General features: G+C 54.3%; 2 protein-coding genes across 10 annotated transcripts in view; one reads left to right on the forward strand and one right to left on the reverse strand.

The window, feature by feature from the left end:
- TMEM63C (transmembrane protein 63C) overlaps positions 1-16,205 on the forward strand; it is a 127,564-nt gene extending 111,359 nt beyond the window's left edge. For 5 of the 9 annotated variants that reach the window (XM_040477820.1, XM_040477823.1, XM_040477818.1 and 2 more), the window contains 11 exons: positions 134-256; positions 643-796; positions 1,996-2,102; positions 3,073-3,159; positions 3,725-3,790; positions 5,705-5,867; positions 6,110-6,215; positions 6,621-6,788; positions 8,798-8,907; positions 10,317-10,385; positions 13,221-16,205. In XM_040477820.1, the coding sequence (XP_040333754.1) occupies positions 134-256; positions 643-796; positions 1,996-2,102; positions 3,073-3,159; positions 3,725-3,790; positions 5,705-5,867; positions 6,110-6,215; positions 6,621-6,788; positions 8,798-8,907; positions 10,317-10,385; positions 13,221-13,424 (1,357 nt within the window). In that variant the 3' untranslated portion in view covers positions 13,425-16,205. Of the gene's footprint in view, positions 1-133; positions 257-642; positions 797-1,995; positions 2,103-3,072; positions 3,160-3,724; positions 3,791-5,704; positions 5,868-6,109; positions 6,216-6,620; positions 6,789-8,797; positions 8,908-10,316; positions 10,386-10,564; positions 10,807-13,220 lie in introns of all 9 variants that reach the window. The other 4 variants (XR_005791072.1, XR_005791071.1, XM_040477819.1 and 1 more) reach the window with 4 other exon arrangements.
- A 6,713-nt stretch (positions 16,206-22,918) lies between these two features.
- NGB (neuroglobin) overlaps positions 22,919-26,068 on the reverse strand; it is a 5,849-nt gene continuing 2,699 nt past the window's right edge. Inside the window, exons 3-4 of the mRNA XM_040477833.1 lie at positions 25,527-25,646; positions 22,919-24,113 (exon numbers count right to left, since the gene is read on the reverse strand). Coding sequence (XP_040333767.1) covers positions 23,979-24,113; positions 25,527-25,646 — 255 coding nt within the window. The 3' untranslated portion in view covers positions 22,919-23,978. The remainder of the gene's footprint in view (positions 24,114-25,526; positions 25,647-26,068) is intronic.

The raw sequence follows: 26,068 nt of genomic DNA on the forward strand, positions 1-26,068 counted from the left end.
TCTGAGGCTTCAAGAGTCCCTAGGAAGTGGGGTCCATCTCTCTAGGACCCTGGCATGAGACCTCTCCTAAGTCTGTTGTCCTCACACCCAGACCTCTCTCTCCTGCCCATCCCCGCCCCCACCGTCTCTGCAGCATCCAGGAAGATTACAAGTACATCCAGTGTGGCGTGTCCCCCCAGCAGTCCTCGGTGTCCACCACCGTCAAATCCTACCGCTGGAGGGTTGCCCTTGCCCCACACCCTAAAGACATTATTTGGTAAGCGCCCCCCTCCACTGCTCTCCTCTCCCCCGTTCCTTTGAGCTTCGCTGAGATTGAAGAAGGGGTGGGAAGGGAATCGGGACCCGTTCTCCTACTCTGTTACCCACGTATGGCTCCCACTGGGCTGGCAGGGCCCTGTCCTCTCCTAAGCACCACCGCCTCTGCCCCCCCCCCCCCAAACCCAGCCCACCACAGGTGCCTTTACAAAAGGTGTGACTGAGGGGAGGATCCGGGCCTGTTGCAAGCAGGTCTGGGCCCAGGGGGCTGAATTAGACCAGGGCAGTCTGGGTCTACAGCTGGTGTGCAAGAAACCGCACGTGGGGCCTGTCTAATGTCTGGGACCCGAGGTCCTAAGTGCATCTCCCTCCTCCATCCCTCCCCAGGAAACACCTGTCCGTCCGCCGCTTCCATTGGTGGGCCCGCTTTATCGTAATCAACACCCTCCTCTTCTTCCTCTTCTTCTTCCTCACCACGCCTGCCATCATCATCAACACCATCGACATGTACAACGTCACCCGCCCCATTGAGAACCTGCAGGTGCCACCTCTGCTCAGGCCAGGCATGGGGGCCCCAGGGAGATGAGGGAAGAACCCAGGCGAGGACGGGATGGGGGGCCCCTGGAACGCGGCTCCAGAGCCCTTGCACCACCACCATTGTGGAGGTGGCCATGGCTGTGTAGATGGTGGTGTAGAGTTTCCTTTGTTCTAAAGGGGACGAATGCACAGGTCGTTGCCTATCTTAGGGACTGGAGCTGGCAAGGAAGGAAAGAGGGGGTGGTGGTGCTGCAGGCAGGTTCTGGGGTGGGGAGTTGGGCAGGGGATGGGCGGTCCAGTCTTTAGATTGGGCCACCCAAGACTAGCTGGAGGCACAACAGGTGCAAGGGTGTGGCAAGTGTGACTGCTCTGCACTCCCCACTTTCTCTCGAGCTGGGGTCCCTGGTTTGAAGGGTAGGGTTGAGGGTGGGGAAGTGTGAGGTCAGCTCCCATGCAGCCATCCAAGAGAAGCAGGACTTCCATTTCCCTCATGCCAGGCACACCCACTCCAGGCTGGGGGCGGTAGGCCCTGGAGGGGCCACCCCTGAAGTTAGAGGATGCTTCATACTGACATGGGACATCAGAGAAACTGGACTGGCCCGTCTCCAAATCCTATAGCCTCAAGGCCATTATAACAGGCCTAGAAGGCCTCCACTTGCATATAATCCCCATCCCTACTCCAGCAACACGTGCACACACAGGCCACACGCCTGCTGCTGCTTGCTCCTGCCCTCTGTTGTCAAGCTCACAGAAGGCCCACAAAGCACCACCCTAGGGATTCTTCCTTCACACCTTACCCACTTCTATACCTCCTTTCACACGACATCACAGGGAAAGTAGTGTCTTCTCTGTGAGCTCTGCCATATCGGTGACAGCAGCTGGCTCTGGCCCTCGGGCAGAGTCACCAGGAAAACCCCAGGCCATCCCTCTAGGGACCTCAGCCTAGAACACCTGTGCCCCTTGAAGACAGAACTTGACCTTGGGGTGTCAGCCTCTGCCCGCCACCAGCCAGGCAGACCCCTGGCCAGGAAGGCTGACGAAGAAGGCCAGGTCCGCTGCGCAGCCTCAGGGAAACCAAGCCTGCTCTGGGACTAAGCTGGGGAAGACGAGGCCAGAGGTGTGGGAGAAGCAGGGGTGGCCCGGAAGGGGAAGGGGCGCTTCTTGCACTAATGTGTCTCTGCCCTCCTCCGCTCTACCCTACAGAGCCCAGTCATAACCCAGTTCTTCCCCTCCCTGTTGCTCTGGGCATTTACAGTGATAATGCCTCTGATGGTCTACTTCTCTGCCTTCCTAGAGGCCCACTGGACCAGGTGAGATGGGGGGCCTCCTCTCCCAGCCCTGCTGTTTGCTCAGCCCCGGCCCCTTCCCCTGCCCACTCCCCCACCAGCCATCTGGCCTAAGGAGTGGAATTGACATAGGGGTGGATTTGATACCCAGAACCATCCCAAAAGACTAACTTTTTTTTTGAAAGAGGGGTCTGAGTTGTCTCTGGGCCTCTGGGCTCAGGGACCCTGAGATAGGAACACCATATCAAGCATGTGAGGCCCAAACCAAGCCCTTCTTGGGCTGCCCCCACAGCCTCCAGCCATGCACTGAGGCGATGGAGCTGTAGGCAGAGCTACAGTGCTAGGAACCCCAGACAGAAGGCACCGGGGGAGGAGGAAAGAGCAGGACTCATCTGAAGAAGGTCAGGAAGGCAGTTGCAGAGAAGCCCATGAACTCAATCTGACTGTAGACACCTGTGGCCCCGGGCCGTGCAGCGCCATCATTTTAAACAATAGGAGCTGTTTGGCCCTAATAGTTCTATGGTGGTAGCTGGTGGGGTAGAAAGTATGTACCACATCCTGGGCTTTTGCCAGAAGGCTGTGTGGGTCTCAAAAGTTATTTCCTGCACCAGAAGCTCCTACCATCCTACCAGGCAGTAAGCCAGGGGGTTTGTCCTGACAGAAACCCTTACTGGTCTTTTATCTGGCCAAGAGCGTGGCTTATGTTGATTATTAAAACTGCAGGGATCCTGATTATCATTGGTAATGTCCCTCTAACAAAGGTGTCAAGCACACAGCACGTGTGTGCCCTTCCTCCCCGTCCCGTGCCCAAGGCAGACATCATTAGTTGATTCTGCTACTCTTCCCTGCTGCAGCATAGCTCTCAGCGCTCTGTGGGGATGGTATTGGATGCACTGTTCAACCAATTTTCTAGCCCAGGCAGCTGCCTCTGTCTTTCCCGTCATTCTGTAGTTAGGTCCCTGGTTCTTATCTCTTATTTCTTTGTTCCCTTCAGATCAAGTCAGAATCTGATCATAGTGAACAAGTGCTACATCTTTCTGGTGTTCATGGTGGTTATTCTGCCCTCTATGGGACTGACCAGGTACCTCACCTCCAATTATCCCTCCTCTCTCAGACAAGCTCACCCTAGAGTTGGAACCTCCTGTTTCAGATACTGTAGGCCTACCTGTGCTTGCGGCAAATCCATTCCTCAAAGGACAGTCTGGTGCCTGTCATGAGCCTAGCATGAGCCAGGTATCATGTGAACTCTAAGGTGTCAGCTGTCAACTCTGCCTTCAAAGAGCTTATCATCCAGCTGGGGAGACGAGCCATGGCTGTCAGCTGAGAGCCCAAAGTGGAAAAAACACAGCCAACCTGCAGTAGAAATTTGGAAGAGGGAGAGAGCACTGTGGGAGAAATACCTGGTGAAAGTTTGCTAGAAGTGGCCTTGAGATGAGAGGCCAAAGGGTTAGGGGTAGGGGTGGCCCAGCACGAAAAAGGCAGAGAGGCAGTATGGGCTGTCCAGCTGGAATATTAGAATGCAAGAGTCTCTCTAGGGATTGAGAAAGGGAGGACAGCAGGAGGGAAGCCAGGCCAAGAGGAACTGAACCCCAAGCCTCAGCACGTAGGTCCATTGACTAAAGGACCTACCTTGTTCTTGTTTCTAGTTTGAATGTCTTTTTCCGCTGGCTCTTTGACATCTACTATCTGGAGCAGGCATCCATCCGGTTCCAGTGAGTACTAGAGTGCATGCTACAGGTGTACTCCCAGTGTATGCTGGGGCTTCCATGGGTCCATACTAGGGAGATAAGTGTGTCCTTTATTTGCTCACATGGGTAGAGATGAATGCATACACAGGCTGTCATTAAGAGAGCCCGGGCCATGGACCTATTTGGCAATCTGGTAAAGCCCTGGGATCCCTTCTCTGAATGACGTTTTGGAAATAATTGTAGATTTACAGGAAATGGCCCCCACAATGTCCTGTGTACCCTTTATCCAGTTTCCCCCTCTGGTAACATTTTGCATAACCATAATACGGTATCACAGCCAGGAAACTGACATTGATACAATCCACAGAGCTTATTCAGATTTTTCCAGTTTTACATAGTCTCTGAATAGATGCCCGTAGATGCACAGAATACCTGGATCACAAAGAAAACCAATTATACTGAAATGGTGTTATCAAAATATTTTAAAAGTCAAATTTGTCATAAAATCTTTATGCACACATTTCCTAACAGGACAGTGGATTTTAAACACAAGCAAGCTGAAATTACATTTTATTGTTTTAGTTTTTGTTAATTTAACTTATTTATTTTGAGAGATGGGGAGAGAGAGAATCCCAAGCAGACTCTGCACTGTCAGCACAGAGCCTGACGCAGGGCTCGATCTCACGGAGTGTGAGAGACCATGACCTGAGCCAAAATCAAGAGTCGGATGCTTAACCGACTGAGCCACCCAGGCGCCCCCATATTTTATTATTTTAAAGGCATTAGTGTGACACGGTTAGCTAGCAGAAGAACATTAAGTTGGGGTGAGGTGATGGGATCTTTGACAAAGCAACATGTGTGTCAGGTTGGACATCCGGCCAATTTCAATTTTGTTTTGTGTTGTTTTCAGGTTAAAAATATTGAAAATCCCAATTTTCAAAGGTGTCATGTTGCAAATGACACGCAAGCTTTCACAGCCTGCTTTATAGGGCAAGGACCAGAATTCTGTAAGGTTTCTACAGTTAAACTATAATTGTGATAAGTTGGACTTTTTTTTTTTCCTGAGATGAATATTCATCTTTGGTGAGGTCAATATCTTCAATACAGTTTATGTATGAGAGAGTAGCTCTATGGCTCAACTTTGAGGCCATCAAGAAAGAATAGTTTTTGAAGGAGTTCTGAAATATACCCAGGGAGCTCACAGATTTCTCTTTTCAAACAAGTGGACAGAATTGTGTAGATGGGGCGACTGGACAGCCACAGAGATGCCTGGGTCACCAACGTGAGAACAGGCAATGCGGCCATTCATTCAGGCAGCTGAATGACTCCCAGCTGAAGCTGGCCAGCCATGCCGAGTACGCAGCTGCAGACAGGAAAATGTCGATCCCGTAAAGTTAGCATGTGTCATTCAGCAGCCTGTTTAATAACTACCCTTATTTTGAAGTGATGGTGAGTGCAAATAGTATCGTCATATATCACTAGCAACGGCAACGTGATATGAAAATATTTGATGTCAACTACTGACAGAGTCACAGCCATAGCTGACGTTGCTGTGATTTGTTGCCCACGTTCTCTTAATGGGAAGAAATGCTACACTGCAGTTAGAGGTTAGTGACAATAAAGACGTAATTCTTTTCACTCTTCAAGGTCACGGACCTCCAAATTTCTACTCACAGACTCTCTGGGGTCTGTGGACCCCGGTCAAGCACCCCTGCTTTAGATTTTGATTGTGTTTTGCATGTATTTCCCAACACATCCATACTTGTACACCAACCTCATCCCTGCTCAGAAGGCCCCGCATTCACTTAAATTGGGCCCGGGGCACATGTGTATATGAAGCTTATAATCCCCATCCCCACCCCTACCCTCTACCTCTCTTCCGACATCCCTGCCCTTTCCCTCTCCCTCTGGCTTCTGTGCTGTCCCCCACTCTCCCAGGTGTGTGTTCCTGCCAGACAATGGCGCCTTCTTCGTCAACTATGTGATCACGGCAGCTTTGCTTGGCACGGGCATGGAGCTGTTGCGCCTGGGGTCACTCTTCCTGTACAGCACCCGCCTCTTCTTCTCCAGGTCGGAGCCAGAGAGAGTCCACATCAGAAAGGTGGGGGCCGGGCCCTTCCCTGAGCACAGCCTTCAGAGTTTCCTTTGGGAGGGTGTCAGGAAAGGGGGCCTGCTGGAAGCATGAGGGACTCGAGGTGAGAGGCGAGGTGTCCTGGGGCTGCAAGGGAGCCTGCCTCCAGGCCCGAGCTGCCTTCCGGCTCCCACGGGATAGCCAAGAAGCCACAGAAGCAGCCGAGCCGAGGAGACCGAGCCACCTCAGGTGACCCCTGCCTTCTGCCCTAGAGCCATGCCATGGACTTCCAGTACGGGCGAGAGTACGCGTGGATGATGAACGTCTTCAGTGTGGTCGTAGCATACAGCATCACCTGCCCCATCATTGTCCCTTTTGGTGAGTCTTCCCTCGGACACCTCCAGGGCTGCCCACCCTCGTATTGGGCGGAGGAGCTGAGCCCCGCAAGGTCAGGCCACCTTCTGGAGCATGAGGAGACCTGGGACAGACTGTCAGCAGAGCGAGGAGGGGCCTGGGCCAGATCAGGGGAGGTTGGGTAGCTGCAAATGTGGGATGTTTCTCGAGTGAATGACCCTTCGCCAGACTGGCAGAATAGGCTCTGGGGGCCCAAGGGAAGCCGATGGTCCCAGGAGTTGGCACCACAGAACTCCGACGCCCCGTCCTTGGCCCTCACTGCCCTGCCAGACCTGACTCTGGCCTCCCAGGCCTGGGGAGCCTTGGGACAGCACAGGGCCCCGGCTGAGGAATCACCACTGAATGTGCCTCGGTCTTCCTGCCCTGCAGGCCTGCTGTACCTGTGCATGAAGCACATCACGGACCGCTATAACATGTACTACTCTTACGCGCCCACCAAACTCAACGAGCAGATCCACATGGCTGCTGTCTACCAGGCCATTTTCGCACCACTCCTGGGTCTGTTCTGGATGCTGTTCTTCTCCATTCTGAGATTAGGTAGGTACCAGGCCTGCCGGGCAGTCCCGCCTCCTCCTGCTCCCCACTGCTGCAGAAAGCCCTCAACAACACCTCTGCTCTGTTAAAGCAGAAAAGGCCCGGGAGGAGCAAGGCTTGCTCACGGATTACAGCCACCCAGGTGGCTTCTCTAGGCTGAAGGGGCTTGTATCAGAGTCCCAGCAGACCTTTGAGGCTAAGAGGAGGGCTGGGACTGACACAGACCAAATAGTATGCATTTGGGTTTATGACCACCGGAGCAAGAAACTTCACATTCCTTCATTCTTCTTTTTTTTTTAATGTTTATTTATTTTTGAGAAAGAGAGAGAGAGAGCGTGAGCAGGGGAGGGGCAGAGAGAGAGGGAGACACAGAATCCGAGGCAGGCTCCAGGCTTCGAGTCGTCAGCACAGAGCCCGACGCGGGGCTTGAACTCACAAACCACGAGATCATGACCTGAGCTGAAATCAGATGCTTAACTGATTGAGCCACCCAGGCACCACTCAGATTCGTTCATTCTAACTCAAGGCTGGCAGGATAAAATATTAGCTCTCAGGCTCAATTCCTGTGGCATCCCCACTGGGATCCTGGAAGATGCGTGGTCTTACAGATTGCCAAAAGGCTGGAGGAGGATTTGGGGTGTGCCCCAATGACCAGCTTTTCCCCTGCTCTTGGCTCCACAAAGCTGCTGTCCTGTCCCCTGAGACGGGAAGCTCACACTGACATCCCCATCCTCTCCACCACCAGACCATTTCCTGCCTTCTCCCTACACTGGCCTGTCCTCAGAGACACCGGACCTTAATCCTCTCAGTGGAGCAGAGAAGGCAAAGTCCCTATTTTCTTACTTCCTGTCGAGGTGGCAGCTGGAAACAGCTCTCAGGATACAGGACCCGAACGTTATAAAATGGAAATCACAGGTTCCTGATTTTGAGCTGACGGGTCGAGAAGGACATGTTTAATGGGCACTTGAGCGGATACTTATGGCAATTAAATTTGTGTGAATTATCCATTTGTTGTCCATTCCCAGTGTCTTATCCCCTAGCCTTTCCCCACCGCCCAGCGGACTTCAGTTTTTAAATAATTTTTCCCCTAACTGTAAAAGATTACATTATCAAAATTGGAATGACCCATAATCTCATCCAGGGCCTGACGTCTGCTGCTCTCAGACCTCATTCTCTGGGCATATTTTGGGGGAGAGGGCAGAACAGGAGGGAGTTTACTGGTTTAGTCTTACTTTGCAAAATTGTGATTTCTGTTTTATAACGTTCTTTCATCGCTCAGCATACTGTGCTGAACAATTTCCTGCGTTACTGCAATACTGTTGGAGCACGTGACTTTGAGCAGCTGCATTAAATTCTACCCGTTTCAGTCAGCTCTCCATTGTTGGATACCGAAGCTCTTTGCCACTTTTGCTCTTATAGAAACACGATGATAAGCATCACTACGTGTTAGCCTCTGACTGTAAAGACTGATTTTTAATCTTCACTTCTGTAGAAAACTGGTAAAAAAAAAAAAAAAAAAAAAGTTACCAAATATCCCTAAGCAAAATGTCAGCGACTTAAATTCTGGATTGCTCTTCTGTGCCGTTAGCAGAGATAACTGAGCACGCCAGGAGCTCACAAAGACAGGCGTGGGTCAGAGGTTGTATTTGTGGGCAGTGGCATGAGCGAGTAACTCAGAGATACTGCCCAGGGACTGTGATGTGGGAGGTGAGCTGATGGGTCGAGAAGGACGTGTTTAATGGACACTTGAGTGGATACTTAAGGCAATTAAATTTTTTCATGGAATCCATAAGATGCCAAATTCTAAACTGGTCAGATGGCACCGAGAGATGGTCTCATGGGTCAGGCTCATTGACTCCAGTTGCTAGGAGGAAAATTGGGGCAGGGGCCTCTCTGCCCCCATAGAGGCGCTGGGGTGGCCCCTAGTGACCCAGGACCTCGGCCGGCAGACTCCCGCCCACAGCTCCCGTCGTCAAGCACGGAGCCCCACGGCCTTGTCTTCTCCTTGGCAGGTTCGCTCCACAACATCACCTTCTTCTCCCTTTCCACGCTCATTATTTCCATGGTAGTTGCCTGCCTTAGCACTCTTCTGGGGAAGCTCCGGACGGTATCTTACTATGAGGTGAGTTGCCCTCGCTTTCCTCTCTTCATTCTCCCCGGCCCTTGGGGACATGGCTCTGGGCTACTCCTGACCTGGGCACCCACAGCACCACAGAGACAAAGGTCCTTGCCTTTCCGATGATGGGGTGTGCAAGCTCAGCGTGCATGGGTGTGTGCCCGTGAGCCAGCCCCGGTGCCGGGCCCCGCCCCCCCACACTCTGCGGAGTTTTAAAAGACAACCGTCCTCTCCTCCTCTCCCTTCTGCCGCCCCCTCCAAACAGCGGGCTGCTGGCACATCCCTCCTACAATGTGAGCCTGTCGAGCCACTGAGCTGTGAGTGCCACTCCAAGGATGGAGGCTTGAGAGAGAGAGGATGCGGGGAAGGACAGGAGCGTGGGGCATGGAGAAGGACGATGAAGAGGAAAGGGGAATAGTCAGCACACTTTGAGGAGCCCCAGGCTGTTGAAGTTGAGGCCTGGCTCTCTGGGAGCCTGTGACTCCTTTGGCTCATTGCCAGCGGGGTCAGCCTCATCATTAGAGACGGGAGCCAATCCCTGCCCACTGAGCACCCTGCCAACAAGGGTCCGTGCCCAGAGTGGCGCGTCAGTACGGGTGTGCTAGAATGATTTCCAGGGACCAAAACATTTGTTATTTTTCATGGTTACCCGTTTTTCTATTGGCTCACGTTTACTTATATTTCTGCTTATTTTCAACTAACTCAGGTTTTCTGTTCATAATAGTAAATTGTATCCTTTTAAAATGAAGTTATATAAAGAGAATAAAGTAAGTTGATTTAAAGTTCTGGTATCCTGCTGAGTTAGAGGAACAAGCCTCTTGGAAGAGGATCCTTTTGCCTGTAGTGACCTTATACCTGGGGGCCCTGAACTCAGACCCCCACCACCCTCTCTACCCGGCCTCCTCCAACCCCCGGCTCCAGTGCCATGCCAGTGAGGAACCAGAGTGGACGATGCCTCTGGCCCTGTCTTCCCAATACAACGATGCCATGTGATCTGGTTGCCCAGGTGTCCACTCTAGGGAAGGAAGGTGGCAGAGGACCTAGACCGTGATCTCAGACTGGTCGCAAGATTGAGGGGGAAACCCCAGGAGGAAAGAAGAGACCGTTGAAGCCAAGGCTTTGACTAGAGTCAAAGCAGGCTCATCTTTGAACCCCAATGCCAACTCTCCTTACTCCCCCCCCCACCCCATTATGGTCCTTGGGAATGGAATATTCTGGAAGGGTCACCCAGCATCCCGGTCCTCTTTCTGTCCCCCTGGGCTTCAGCCCTACCAGCTGGGCTGTAGGTCATGGAAGACAGAAGATGAGTTGCGTTCCGGGGGAGCAAGAGGCCCAGGCGCAGATTCGGGGAGGGAGCGGGCAGAGGGCAGACACCCCCACTGTGTGACCCTCCACATCTCTCCCCACTGCTGCAGCCCGAGGAGGAGATGGAGACCGTGTTTGACATGGAGCCAAGCAGCAGCACCTCCACACCCACCTCCCTTGTGAGTCAGTGCCTTCACCCCGGGGGACAGGTCAGGAGGGGGGTACCTGTAGGAGTGGGCTACTCCAGCAGCAGGGGCGGGGGCCACTGGCATTTAGTGCCCTCCCCGGGTGTTGGGGAGGAGACGGGGGGGGGGGGGGGCCTGGGCGCCCTCCCCTGACACAGCAGGACTTGGCCCAGGTCAAACTGCTGCCATGGCCCTGGCTGAAGAGCTGGGAAGATAGAAGAAGCAAGACAAACCCTGAAAGGATCTCAGAGAGGAAGAGAAAGGTCAGGGCGAACCCAGCCACAGCGAGCTCAGTCGTGTAGACGCAGGGACGTGCTGGGGCTCGGCCTCAGGACCGAAGGCTGCCTCCAAGGGCACAGATGCCAGGCAGAGCTGCGCAGAGCTGCAGGGAGCTATTAGAGGCCCGCGCTGAATGGTAAGGCAGGGGTGGCGCCACATGAGTGAGCCCATCAGCCTGTGAAGAGATAAGGCCGACTCAGAATGCAGGGCTCTGGCTGGCTGGGCCTTGGCTCCCACGTCGTGGCTCAGCCTGGAGGGGCCTGAGCACTCACCCATGTCCCTGCCACAGGTGTAGATGTGGGGCCACCGATGCACGCACTGAGCTGGGTACCGGGTTGTCCCATGCCCCGATGCCAGGGTGCCTTGGAGGAGCACTGAAGAAGGGCACCAGCCAGCCTGAGCCTGAGCACTCAGGGAAGGCTTCCCGGAGGAGGGAACATCTAATCCAACTCCGGGAATGGGAGAAGGGGTTGCTAGGTGGAATAGGTTGTGGGGGAAGGGCATTTGAGGAAGAGGAGCAGCCTGTGCAAAGGCCCAGAAGAGAGAATCTGGAGCGTTTGAGCACCTGAAGAGTTTTGGGCCTGGTGGAAGTGTAGAGTGGGTGTCAGGGCCCAGTGGGAGAGGAGACTCTTTAGTCGTGGCAGAGTTGGGGAAAAGTGCACAGACACAACAGTGGTGGACGTGCCCACCCCCCGTGCACAGAACTGCAGGTCTGTCTCACACTGGGAAAAACTCCTGCACAGAGGGGCACATTTCCTCTGGGAGGCGACGGGAAGTTGCTTCGCATAGCATCTCCCCTCGGGGGTCCTCCCAAGATGAGCCCTCTGGAATATTGTTAGCAATCGGTTATTGAAGTCTTCTTAGGAACCTGACACTTCGCTGTTAACGCTCCTAATCTTTATGATACACCCACATAGTAGGTGTTTTCACCCTCATTTTATAAATGGGGAGACTGAGGCTCAAAAGATCATTTAATTTAGACGCCAGGGCATTCCTGAGCAAGGAAGTCACAGAACAAAGTTTGAACCAGGTCGGTCGCACTCTAAAGCCCGGGCTTTAAAAAACATTAGTGGAATTGATTTTTTTTTAATCTTTCATGATAATAAGCAAGTAGCATATGAACATTGCAGGTAATTATGGGCAAAAAACAGATAAGCAAAAATAAGAAAATAAAAAGTTCATATTCCCATCACCCAGAGATGACTGCTGATAATTTAGCAAATATTCTTCCAAGTATATGTATAAATTTTGCTAAACTGAAATAATACTGTACATACTCTTATAATCTGCATTTTTAGTTAACAAGCTCCATCTTTCCATATATATACATTTCTGTATCTTCCAAGACTCAGTCCATATTCAAATTGTCCCAAGTGTTCCAGAAATATCTTTTACAACATGTCCAAATCAAGATCCAATCCGATCTCTGTGCTAGATTAATCTGGTGCCTGTGCACATCTCTCGTATTTTAGCCCAGGCTCTTTCTTGTGACTTGTCAGAGACTCCAAGCCGGTTATCCTGCAGAATATCCCACCTTCTGGATATTTCTGGGTATTTCTTCCTGATGTCTTATAATGGGTTTTACGGTCTCCTGTATTTCCTGAAAACTAGTTAGATCCAAAGGCTGGACAGGTTCAAATTCAGCCTTAGGGGCTAAAACACATTCTAGGTGGTGCCGTGCACCACACCGGGAGACGCGTAACATCCCATTTATTCCCACTTATGACACTGGTTACTCCCAGGTTAGGAGGATCACAGCTGGCCTCTTCTATTGTTCAGTTACCATCTTACCCCTTATGACCAAAAGGTTTACAGGGGGTTTGCTTTGGCATTATACAAGTATCTAGAGTCTTCCTACGGAACAATCCATCAGGGTGTTTTGGTTTCACTGAAATGAATACACAGGAAAGGTTTAATTCTGTCCCATAATTACCTGTTTTCAAAATAAGGAGTTGGTTTAAAAGCCACTTCGAAGGATGACAAACAGCTCTGTCCCTAGTACTTCCTGTTTTTCTATTCTGCTGCCCTCCTGTGCATTTCTGGGACCATTCCTGGGTTTCACAGACACAGTTTGTAAGACCTCAGATAGCAATTTGTTCCAAATCCTGATTCCTGGGCCAGCCGGTGATCCGCGCCACGGCGGGTATGGACATGCCTCGTAAGCTGTATTGGAAAGTGCGCTAGCCCAGGCATGGGGTCTCTCCAGACCCCAGCAGAGGGGAGCCTCGCATCCTCTCTCTCCGGGGTCAGCCTGACCTGGAACCAACAATGAATGGGGCTGCACTGGAGGAGCAGTAGGCTGGGAGCTAGGAGGCCTGCACTAACTCACCCTCTGAGTTATAATTGCTCATTAAATCGTTAAGGGCCCCTCAGCAGGTGGGGATGGCCAGGCCCCGGGCTGCTGGGGTAGAAGAAAGGATCCGTGGCTCGTGGCTCTGGCTCGTGGGTCCAGAGAGGCAGAAGCTCTGGGGGTAGGGCTTGAGGGCAATGGCGTGCGCAGGGCGTGGCCCCAGATGTGACCTTAGCTTTTTCTCCCCTCTCTGTCCCAAGCAGCTGTACGTGGCTACTGTGCTGCAGGAGCCGGAGATGAACCTGTCCCCTGCCTCCTCCCCTGCTCGGCAGACCTACGGCACCATGAACAGACAGCCTGAGGAGGGAGAAGAGGAGAGCAGTGTGAGGGGCTTTGCGAGGGAGCTGGGTTCCGCTCAGTTCCAGGACGGGCTGGAACTGGAGGGCCAGAGCCAGTACCACTGACCAGGACCAGAGGCCTCCACCTGGCGACTCCAGCGGGAGCAGCGGCCAGGGGAGGGCCCGGCGAGTAGGGGGGAGGCAGGAGGGCCACCCGGACCTCCCCACTACCTCCCGCAGACTCTGGGAAGGCCCCAACAGAGACACCTGCGCCCTGGGTGTTGGCCACATGGAGACCCGAACCTGCTGACCAGCTAGAATGGAAGGTGCTGGGCAGTGCAGAGGGCAGTTCCGAGGGCCCCCGGGATGGGATGGAGGATACAGGCAGTGCCACGTCTTGGGAACAGCCGCCAAAGCCCTGGGCACAGAGACTACAGGCTAAGGGACCTTGCTGGGGTCGAAATGGAGAAGGTGTGCATAAGGGAGGAGGCAGAAGGAAACCCACCGAAGACTCTTCAGGGTCCTCTCCACGCTTTCACCAGCTGTCCTGCCAAGGAGCTTCCACCGCTGCTCCTACGCCGTCCCCCTCCCCTACTCCAGTCCCTCCCCTACGGTCTGAGGAAGCCCAGGTATTTGTGCTAAGCCTCATCAACGACATCCCCAGCGTGGGGATCTGTAAAGAGAAGTTTCTGCACGCACCTGGGGCATGCGGCAGCTGAGACCATAGACCTGAGGGAAGGCAGTGGAGACCTGTCCTATTCCTCTGCCCCTCAGCAGACATCCCCAGGAGCAGCAGGGTGGAGACCCTTATCCTTTCTATTCTCACAAGGGCAGCTGGGACACGATCACTCGGGGCTCATTAAACGGGACCTGTGTGCATTTTGATGAAGGCAACCTTGGCTGGTTACTATAAGGTGGGAGGGGCAGATGCAGAATTCATGGAGAGGGGTGCTGTCCCAAAATACTGGGTTATGGGAAACCAGATACAGCTTCCCCAAGCCCCAGGCCTAATGAGAGGACCCTCAAGGTCAAGGATGTGGCCACTGAGAGCTGCTCCTGCCTCATACCAAACTGAGTGCCTGAGCCCCCAGCATAACCAAGGTGGGCAGCAGCTTGGAGTGAGAAGTCCATGCTTCAAACGGAAGGCGACGGCCATTCCCTGGCCTCTGAGTAGGACCCTTCCTCTCTTGGGGCCACCTGCATGCTGGACTGAAGACCACTCAAATGGCCTCCAATATGGTCCTGGCCCAGACACTGCCCATACCCTGCTGGGGATGGGGTGGGAGTGGGGCTGTGTCCTCCATAGAGAAGCCTTTATCTGGTGGAGGCCTCCTTCCCAGAGCTGCCACCACCCGAGACCTGGAAGAACCAAATCCTGAGTAGGAACAATGCTGGTGACACACGTCCCCTTTGCCACAGTCGGGGGTACAGACCTCTGCCTCTGGGGACAGGCCCCCATCAGGACCACCAGGCAGTGCAGCATGTTAGGATACAGACAGGGGCCAGCTGAGGCCTCAGGGACCAAAAGGAGCTAAGCTGAGCGGGGTCTACGTGGTCTGGAACTCTCCTGAGTTCCCTCCTGCAAAGATCTGGGTCCATGTGGCCAACCTGCCAAAAGGAGGCCCCAAGCTCGCCTCCCCCGGGCATTTCCCACCACCTCCCAGGCACACGGGCGGCCCTGAACTCAGACCACCTGCGTCTTGTCCCTCTTCCACCTGTGCCCACATCTCAGCTGTAGAAGCTCCAGGCTTCACCAGAGGAGAAATAGCGCTCAAGAGACAAACATTGCCATACCCCCGGGGCTTGGCCCAGACTTGGCATGAAGGATCTTTCCAGAGAGCTTGGGTCAGCCGGGGAGTCGGCAGTCTCTCCCACTCCTTGTCCGGCTAGGAATAAGGAGGAAATTATACCCAGCCAGTCCCTCCTGAACCCAGGCCCCTCAGGGTCCCCTCCTAGCATTTCACCAGCCAACAAGGAGAAGGGGCCTTTCCCAACAGGGAGATCTGCCCATGCCATGGGAGGTGGCCAGCTCCAGGCCCTCCGGTCCCCAGAAGGTGTATTTAGTGTGCGAAGCTGGCCTGCAGGCTCACGTTCACCGGGCACTGCTTGCTGGGCGCCTGCCCCCCAACCCTGCAGCCCCTGCTGGGTTATTCCTGCCACTTCTGCCACTGTCCCTCTTCTGTCTTCCCCCTGCCCACCTGGCAGTGTATGGATGCTGCATATGGAAGGGTCCCAGCAGATTACATGGCAGCATGGCTGGGGGTTTCCCCCTCTGCATTTGGGCCAAGTGCAGCTGGTTCTGAGAGAAGGTGCAATGTTGGGGAAGTTCCAGAATCCATTCCCTTCTCGACACTTCCTGGAGACCCAGGGCAACTGGCCAGCACCCTCGGCCCCACCCTGACACACACACAGCCACTCAGCGTCCACAGTCAGTGTGAGGGTGGGATGGGCGTGCTCTGGCTCCTTAGGGCCTACGCATCGCATCCAGGCCCTCTCCAGGCACCTCCCCTCTGGCCTGCCCTCTCGGCCCACCCTTGGCCTCCACCCACCACTATCTCACCCCACCCCACAGCCCACTTCCCAGCTGCCTTTCTCCATCCTTCCACCCAAGCACCACCTCTCAGCCTTGATTCTTTCTGGAGGGGGCTGCCTCCGAGGGAACCCAGGATTGCCTAGAGCCTCTAAGAAATGCCCCACTGGGCCTAGAGTAGCTCCATGCCTGCCTGCCTCTTCCTCAGATGCTTCTGGAAGCAAAGTGCCTATCAGCAGCATTGCATCCTCTGGGGACCCCGGTGCGCGGTGTGGACTTCCCTTGGCCACCACCACTAAAGGAATGTGCCAGAATGCCGAAACTTCTCGTTATTAATGCTATGATTGTGCCTTGAATAAACAAGTTCTCCCAACCTCTGCTGGCCTGTACCTCTGCATTGGACCGGCCCAGCAGGGTGTCCCCCGTCCTGAAAGAGCCAGAGATGCTAAGGGATGAACCTCCCTATGGCTGCCAGGCTGGAGCACCGTACCTTCATGGCTTTAGCCCCTGAAGCCTTCCCAGGCCCCTGTCCTCACAGGGAAGGCCTGGCAAGTGCCTCCTGGTCTGCTGGAGAGACAGGAAGTGGCTCTGCCTCACTCATTCTGCTGTGAGTGCTCTCAGAGCCCCCCGGGCAGTAGCAGAGAACTTCCTGGTCCTCGAGCTACCATGCAGCTGTTGGAACAGGCTTCTCCTGGGCAGCAGAAGCCCCAGGGTGAGTGCTGGGCCCCTCAGTGGGTCGCTGGCCGGACTTGCTGCTGGGCTTGAAAAGATGAAGATTTCAGGAGGAGGCCACCAGAAAAAGTGGCAGACAAGGCTCAGGCCCGTGCTGGTCTCAGCCCGCAGCACAAGGGCAGGGGGAAGTGGAGGAGAGGCTGGCCTCGGGGAGGTATGTGCGGCTGCCAGGTCAGGCCTGAACGGGATAAGAAACACCCTGCTGCTATGTTGGACCCGCAGTAAGTTGGGGAAAACGTCCCTGCTCTGGGGAGTGTGTCCTGGCCCGGGAGACCAAAGTTCTGGCCTTCCTCCAGCCGTGACCTTAGGCTGGTCACATCACCAGAAAATAGGGGTAAGGGACACTACTCTGCCTTACTAGTGAGTAGAGCAGACTCAGCAGACCGAGTGGGGCTGCAGGGGAGGCTTCCTCCCTCACTGCTCCCTATGAATACACAGGACAATCTCAGGCTGCTCCCCAGCCCCCATCACTAGACCCTCTCCTCAAGCTTTCGTAGTCCATTGACGGGCATGGGTTCGAAGCGCCCCACTGGCATGAGCCTGGGCATAGGGCCAGGGCCCACTCCCTTGACCCCTCTCACCCCAAAGCAATTCTTTTCCAAGTCAAGTCAGATGAGAGCCGCAGGGCTGCTTCAGAGGAGAGAGACACATGAAGGCCACCGTGGCTGGGTGGCAGGGGCTGTGCCCTGAGGCCTGGAGACAGGGGTGGGCTGATGGCTGCTGGAGGACCAGGGGCCTTTTCCTAGGATCCTCAAAGCCCTGCCACAACAGCTGCCCCTCAGGGTCTCCTCCCAGGGGCCAGCAGCCTCCAGGGTCCCCCAGATCACAGGCCCTGGGCCATCCCTTGGTTCAGCAGACCTTTCAGGGGACTTTGCTCAGGGAGAGACAAAGACACAGACAGGCAAGCTACAGAGGGCGGGTCCTAGCCCCAAGCATGTCAAGTCCCGGACAATGGAATTGGTCAGTCTTCTCTCAGCAGGCCAGGAGCACTGGAGGCCCAGGAGGTCCATATTGCTGGGCTGGAGTGGGACTGGGGCACAGGCCAAGAGGGAGGCCTGGTGCCAGGGAGGCCCAGGATCCCAGTCTGACAGGACTCTGCCCAACAGGGCACTGGAGCACCTGACTGTCACGCTACACTCTGTGGGGCTGGGGAGGAAGCAGAAGGGCACTGGGCTCCAAGAGGCTGTGCCCGGAGGCCAACCCTTGGGGTGGTTTCAGGCACCTCCAGGGCTGGCTCCCCACCACCTAATCCCGTCGTGCTGGGGGTAGCTCAGTTCTGTCCCGAGAACACTCCAAGCTGTCCAGAGCCAGGTTTCTAAGTCCACTCTGGGGCAGGCCCTGGGGGCGGTGGTGTGGCGGGGATGGAGGAGCCTGGCTTATGGGAAGGCAGTGCACAGTTTTCTCAATAGAGCTGTTTTCTAAACATCGGGTGGCCCCTGGGCCTTGACAACCCATAGCTGCCCAGCATATCTCCAGCCTCAAATGCTGGGGTTCTCTATCTCGGCTGCAAATGAGAGTCTCCTGGGAGATTTTAAACAATCCCAGTGTCCAGGTCCCATCCCTAAACAAATCTGGGATGGGGCCCAGACACCCCTATTTTACAAAAGCTCACCAGGGGACTCTAGTGTCGAGGAGGGTTGAGTGGGCAAGGCTCTTGTGGGTGGGGAAAATAATCAGAGCCTAACACCCCTGGAGGAAGGGAAACTGGTCTAAGCACCTCACACTGTCTCTAGCCTTGGGGAGGAAGTAGGGGGCCCCCAACCTGTACATAAGTACAAAGCCACAGGCTGAGAGGCCACTCCTCCCCTCACACTGCCTCCGGGGAGCTCAAATATCAGGCAACAGGTAGGTAATCAACAGGCCCAACGTTTGCCTTCTGTCTTATAAGCCATTAATACCCAGGGACCACAAAACTTCCATTATAATCATCTTACTTTGTAATTGTTGTTTGGGCTGGAGAGACACACATGGGGCCTCAAGGGTCCCTTCCGGCTACCCTGTCCCCTTCACCAAGGGTCTGAAGAATTACCTCTTTTCTCTCCTCTAAACACAGAGCCCAAAGTCTTCCCGTTTTGTTTGCAATAGATTATAAGTGCGATAAACCAATGTATATGGTGGGTGTCAGGTAGGAGCAAGGGCTTTGAAGAAAACACAAAGCTGGAGAAGGAGGGGAGTGACTGTAGATGGGAAGGATCTGGAACGAGCTTTTCTGGGGATGAGGCATGTGGGGGCTGCATGAAGGGGGTGCTGGGCCGATCTGGCCCGGGAACAAATACAGGGCCCTGGGGCAGTGGGGGTGGGGGTGGGGGGTCAGGGCACACAGCAGAGTGAGACCATATCTGAGAGGGCAGCAGGACCCTGGGCTTTATCCCCGTGATGTGGAGGCTACTGGAAGTTTCCAAGCTGGGGGTGGGGATGGGGAGGGAGATGTGATCACCTAAGGTTCTGAAGCAATCACTGCAGCCTCTGGGTGAGAACAAGGTGGAGGTGAAAACCTGTTGGGGCTCTGTTGGAAGCATCCAGGAGATGTGGCATGGTAGCTCCAACAAGAATGAGGCGGGGAGCAAGGAGAGAGATGGAGAAGTTCGGAACAGGTCTGAGGATTCATGGATGGATTAGATGTGGTGTCTGAGAGAAAGCAAGGAAGCGAGGACGGCTCCCAGTTCTTCTGCCTGAACAGCTGGGTAAACTGGTTTACCAAGGCAGAGGATGCTGGAAGGTGCAGGGAAAATACCAGGCTCTACTTTGGTTGTGTTACGTTTGAAATGCCTAGTAGGGACACTGGGCAAGGGTCTGGATACCGGGGTCTGGAGTGGGGGGCATTAGGCTGGAGATGCAACCCAGAGTCATCAGCATCTAGGTGTTTAAAGCATGGGACTGGCTGAGACCTGGGCAGGAGCTAAGGGGGGGGTCCAAGGGAGATGAGAGGGGGGTCCACAGGGAGAATGAAGAATGAGAAAGGAGGAAAACTAGGAAACCCTGGCATCCGGAATCCAAGGAAAGGAAGGGATTCAGAAAGTAAGCAGGGAGCCCCAGCACTAACCACACTTGACAGTGAATACAGGGCAGAGAGGAGTGAGTTCAAAGACGCCCTGAGGAGGCATCAGCCAAGTCAGAATGCTGGAAATGCCACTGGACAAGTGAACTGGTTTCTCCCACACATCAAAGGCGTGGGGAGAAGGGAGAGGGGAGGGAAAGTTTAAGAGACACAACCAGATGCAATGTGTGGCCCTTGACTGAATAAACCACCTGCAGAAAGACATCAGGGAAATCTGAACACAGACTGGGCATTAGGCAATGTTGAGGAGACACTGCTCATCTCTATAGGTATGCTGATGGCGAGGATTAAAGCGGAAAGGGAATCAGCTAGATGTCCCTATGGAAGACTTTACAAGGGCATGAAGTCTTAGATTTGCTTTAAAACTTTCCAGCAGAGGGCGCCTGGGTGGTGTAGTCAGTTGAGCCACTGACCCTTGATTTTGGCTTTGGTCACGATCCCCGGGTCATGGGATTGAGCCGCCTCTGGTTCCCCCGCTGAGTGTGGAGCCTGCTTAAGATCCTCTCTCCATCTGCTCCTCTCCCCAACTCGTGCGCTCTCTCTCTCTAAAGTTTTTTTTATTATTATTTTAAAAAACTTTCCAGGAGAATAAAAGAGGTGGGGGAGATCTTGAGCTGCTCACACGGATGCTGGCTGAGGTACACAGAGATTCACTAGGCTCAGGTTTTTGTGCATGTTATATTTTTCCATAACAAAAAATTTAAAAAAAAATTTTTTTTGGTGTTTATTTTTGAGAGAGAGAGACAGAGTGTGAGCAGGGGAGGGGCAGAGAGAGAGCGAGACACAGAATCTGAAGCAGCTCCAGGCTCCGAGCTGTCAGCACAGAGCCTGACGCGGGGCTCGAACTCACAAACCGCGAGATTGCGACCAGAGCTGAAGTCAGAAGCTTAACTGACTGAGCCACCCAGGCGCCCCCATAATAAAACATTTAAAATGAAGGAGTGATCAACTCTTCAAAGGGCTACTGAGCCGAAGAGCAAGGTGAGGAGTGGGACTCAACCTCTGAACTGGGCAGGACGGAGGTCCTGGGTGACCTTGGTGGTAGCAGATCAGGGGCGGGGACGAGAGCCTGGGTGAAGGAGGCTCCCATTCTCTCATAGGCGTGAGGAAATGAAAACAGCAAGGAAAGACACTTCTGTAGAGTTTTGCTATCAAAGGAAGTAGAGATGCAGGGCAGTAGCTGGAGTGGGAAGGGGCCGAGGGAGGGCTGGCTCCTTGTAGAAGATGGGAGATGGCTGGGAGAATGCGGAAGAATACAGGAGAGAGAGGATTCAGGGCTGAGACTGGCACAGAGGAAGAAGGAACCACCCCCCATCCCACATGCACGCACGCTCAAATGCACGCACACTCACATGTACACACACACACACACACACACTTGCATGCGTGGGTGCACACACAAGTAGAAAGGCAGCCTTCAAGAGAGGTGAACGCGCCCATGCTTACAATGGCTCAAGACCCAGGTCAAAGGAGGGTGTTCGGCCTTTCCAGAGGCAGGTCACCCCAGACAAACATTCAGGAGCCTGGCTGCCTGAGTCTCAGCTGTTAGGTCTCGTGAAGGAGGCCTTCTCTCACTGGAGCCTTTGGGGCTCGAGAAAAAATGCTTTTGGTGCCGTAGGGAGAAAAGCATCCCCAGCATGCTCCAGACCATGTCTGCAATCACACAGCCTGGCAGGCTGGGTCACCAGAGCTTATCCAAAATGAGGCCCCAGCTGGGAGCTAGAGAGGCCCTGCAGGCACCAGCAACATTGGTCTTGGCGGAGAAAACCGAAGCCTCAGGGCAAGGGCAGTGGGCCCAAGCGGAGCCCCTCCAACCGTTCACAGCCCAGCCCCAGGGCCCCACAAGGCTGTTCACATGATGCCCACTCTTTGTTTTTTTAAAAATGTTTATTTAGGGGCACCTGGGTGGCTCGGTCGGTTAAGCGTCCGACTTCAGCTCAGGTCATGATCTCGCGGTTCGTGAGTTCGAGCCCCATGTCGGGTTCTGTGCTGACAGCTCAGAGCCTGGAGCCTGGTTCAGATTCTGTGTCTCCCTCTCTCTCTGCCCCTCCCCCACTCATGCTCTGTCCCTATCAAAAAATGAATAAACGTTTAAAACAAAAATGTTTATTTATCTTTTTTAAGAGAGAGAGACAGAGAGCAGAGGAGGGGCAGAGAGAGAGAAAGGGAGAGAGAGAATCCCAAGCAGGCTCCGTGCTGTCAGTGCAGAGCCCGACGCTGGGTGAGATACACCATGAGATCACGACTTGAGCCAAAACCAAGAGTCAGTCATCAGGCCAACTGAGCCACCCAAGTGCCCCATCATGCCCACTCTTAATGCTGCTGCATGTTCCTGGCTGGGTCTCTACCCGCATCTGCTCGCTCTTCCTGACCACACACACATTTGCACACACTCACACATTCTCACACCGGCTCTTCAACTCCAAGGTGCACTGTAGGCAAATCCATTCAATCTCCTTAAAAAAGCCCACCCTGGGATTGGCACCTGCCCAACCAGGGAGGCTCTAGAAGTTTTCCTCAGGGACCCTATGAGTCTTTGGTGCCCTTTGCTGCTGTTCCTGATGCCTGGCCCATTCCTATCCCTGGCCTCACTTTGTCCCCTACGAGGTGGGCTCTCAGACCCCTGACCAGTGAACTGCTTCAGACTCTGGATTAGGGTGGGTGCATGTTGTAACAAAACAACCCCAAATATATAATGGCACAAACACAATAGATGTTTGTGTCTCTTTCCTGTAAAATTCAAAATGGGCCCTTGCTCCACAGGATGGAGACGTTCCTTGGCCCTACCAGGCACTTCCGATTAGTGGGTGCTCTCCTCCAAGCAGCAATTCGGGGACCCGGGCTCCTTCCATCTTGTGGCTCTGCCACAGTCAACACATGGCCCTCAAGGTCACTGTAAGATCTCCATCGGGCTGGCAGAGGGATGACAGAGCACTGAGGAACTTGCAGGAGTTTGGGAGGACCAGGTCTAGAAGTGGCGCATAGGTCCACACATTCCGTTGGTCAGAACTAGGTCACATGCCCCACCTGTTTGCAAAGGAGGCTGGGAAATGTAGTCTGGCTGTGTACCTAAGAGGAAGAGGAACCGAATTTGGTGCCCTGCTAACCAGTTTCCATCACAGACCCCTAGGTCCATCTCTGCCATTGGCTTCTTGCCTTCCCCAAGCCTCTCCTTTCTTTTATATCCACTCTCTGGCCTTGGCCCTCCTGACCCCATCCTCCCACCCTGCCCTAGATCCCCCACCTTACAGCTTCATCTGGCCACAAGCTGACACCCAAGAAAAGACCAGTCCCAGCAGGTCAGAGAGGCACACAGAACAGGTTTATTCCTCATGAGTTTATACAACCACAGCACAGAGCAAAAGGTAAAAGTGCAGACAGCTTGGGCAAGGGCAGAGGGCCTCCCCTGCTGCTTTCTCTTCTATCGAAGCCTAAGTACAGCCACACACAAGCTATTAAACGTGGGGAGCTGTGCCCGGCAGTGGATTTGGGCAGCATCAGAGAGGCAGCGCGGGGCAGGTGAGACCCAGCCCTGCTGGGGCGGGGTGGTGAGGAACAGCCACCAGAACTCAGGCCTCTTTGGAGTGAAATCCCCCTCCTTCCGTGCCCTTCCCCAGCCCCACCCCGCCCTGGCTGGCTAGCTGGCTTCTACAGAGTGGTACTAAAGGAGCTCCCAGCAGCAGCACTGAAGGAGGGAACTGGAAACAGCAAAAGAAAAACTACTCTGTCACGTGACATCTAAGCAGGCCCCTGGGACCCCGCTGAGCCCATCACAGACCCAGGTCAGCTCTCCCTTCCCCAGCAGTTCTCTTGATCACCTGCCCCTACCACCTGTGATTTCACCATGAAGGCTAAAATGGTCCCTCTTGTTTACTTATGAAAGGCAGACACCCCTGGGAGAGAGAAGAATGGAAAGCAGGCAAAATGGGAAGGTGCCCGAAGCTCAGCCACCCACTCCCTGCTTGGCCCAGCTCACCTGAGAAGGATGGATGACCAGAGCCCATGCTCTCAAAGATCTCCACCTTCCCAGCCCCGTGCCACCTCTGTGACCCAAACATTGCTCCTCTCTTAGCAGAGGAGGGGATGCTAGAGGGGGAAAAAGGCAGGCAGGGAAAAGCTACTGGGGACACAAGGAAATCCAGAAGCCCCTTCTTGAAGGAAAAGCCACCCCTGTCTGCAGTCGGAGATGAGGAGGACTGAGACCCAGCCCTGCTCCATCACCTCTCCAGGGTGGTCAAGGGGACAAGGGCCTAGGTGCAAGGAGGCCTAAGGGGAGCTGGGCTACGACAGACACAGAGCAACAGACAGACACAGACAGATGGGGGCCTCCAGGTGGGGGCTGCTGGCCAGGGGCTGCCTCTTACTCGCCATCCCAGCCTCGACTCATGGCCTGTACCACGGCCCCGTAGAGCTGGCTCCAGGCGGCCCGCATGGCTGGTGTGAACGCAGGGCCCAGGCACTTCTCCAGCATGTAGAGCAGGGACTCACCCACCGTCTGCAGAGGCAAGCGGCACCTTGTCATTCCTGAAGGCAGGAAGGCATCGTTCCATTCCACAGGTGAGAAAACTGAGGCCTGGACCTTTCTTTTCTCCTGCACAGGGTCCATGCTTCCCGAGCAAGATTCTGCCCCAATCCTTGGGTGCCACATCGGGTCCCCTTTTCCCTTAAATGTGAGGCCTTATAGTGAACCAAGCATTTCATTCCACTCAGCCTTGCAACCATCCCATGGTTGCCTGGGACCCCCAGCTCAGACCAAGCAAAGTCACTGCCCCCAGGACTCAGTTTCCTCCTCTGCACGGCAGCACTCATGGTATTAAGATCCCAGACTCTGCAACCAGACAGACCTGAATTCACTTCCTGATTCCACCATTTATGAGCTGTGTGGCTTCAAGCAAGTTTTACAACCTGAGCCTCAGTTGCTTCATCAGTAAAACAGGGAAAGTAAAAGTTCCTACTTACCAGATTGCTGGCATGATTAAATGAGACCATCTATAAAGAGCCCTTAGCACAGCATCTGTACACAGTGAGCCTTCAAGAATAATAATGGCTCTTGTTTGTTAGTAACCATAACAAAATATCGCTTACTTATCCCACAAATGTTTACAGAATATCCACTAAAGACCAGGCACCGCACCAGTGCTCTAGTTAGAGAGGCCAAGGTGAGCGTGGTCCCTTCCTCGGTGTGCTGGCCATCTGGCAAGGTGACGGGACTACGGGGTAGGCTGTCACGTCCGTGGCCCCCAGTGAACCACACTTCAAGGATTCACGCCCCCTGAGTGGGGTCCCTCCACCTGGAGCCTGAGCTCATCGCATGCCTGGCTTTGGCCAATGGGCGTTACCAAGGGGGCTGCAAGCGGAGGCAGGAAGTGTCCTGGCACATCGGGGTTCTGCCCTCTTGGAACTCAGCTGCCGCTCTGCGAGGAAGCTCAGCTAGGCCACCGATAACGAGACACCACAGGATAACGAGACACCACAGGGAAAGAGGCCCCAAAGGATGACAGGCCAACTTGGAGGCACCAGCCCCAGCCGTGCTCTTGGCTGAGTGCAGTACATGAGTGGCTCCAGCCCCACCATGCGGAGCAAAAGCACGGCCCCGCCGAACCCAGAAATCGTTTGCTTGGGATGGTTTTATACACAGTGATAGGAAACCGGACAGACTGGCGAATCCCAAAGGCTCCTTAAGTGTCCACGGTTCTAAGAGAAGCCACACCACGGAAGAAGAATTGGAGGCTCAGAGAGGTGAAGGCAGTGCCGGGGGGTCACATGGCGGGGGAGACACAGATGCAGGCCCCCGGCCCTAGTCATCTCAGGGTATGGAATGGGGAGAGAGAACAGGTGGGCAGGGAGGACAGGGAGAGTGGTGGCCTCAGGTCAGGAGTTCAGAGAGAGGGAGAGCCCCATCACCCACCGAGAAGGAGCTGAGCTTCACACCCACGGCGCGGTGCTTCTTGCCCAGACCAGCAAGGTACTCCTCCAGCGAGGACAGGTCCTCTACATTGGTCACCGCAGTGTCAATCACGAACATCACCTGCCAAGGCAGAGGAGCAGTGAATCAGAGAGGTCAGAGCAGTGCCACCTGTTCACAACCACAGTCCAGATGGGGGTTCCAAACAGAAGTAAGAGAGGTCACCAGGACCCTCAGTTTTCCAGGATCAGAAATGTAAGGCAATCAGGGCACCTGGCTGGCTCAGATGGTAGAACGTGCGACTCTTGATCTTGGGGTTGTAAGTTTGAGCCCCATGTTGGGTGTATTGATTACTTAAAAATAAATAATAAAATGTTTTAAAAAGAAAGAAAAGGAAGAAATCAAAGGAGGAAGAAAGAAAGAAGGAAGAGTGGGAGGGAGGGAGGGAGGAAGGAGGGGAGGGAAGGAGGAAGGAAGGAAGGGAGGAAGGAGGAAGGAAGGAAGGGAGGAAGGAAGGGAGGGAGGAAGGAAGGAAGGGAGGGAGG

This window comes from Herpailurus yagouaroundi, unplaced genomic scaffold, assembly GCF_014898765.1.
Source record: "Herpailurus yagouaroundi ecotype Mexico unplaced genomic scaffold, PumYag 141, whole genome shotgun sequence".
Lineage (NCBI taxonomy): Eukaryota > Metazoa > Chordata > Mammalia > Carnivora > Felidae > Herpailurus > Herpailurus yagouaroundi.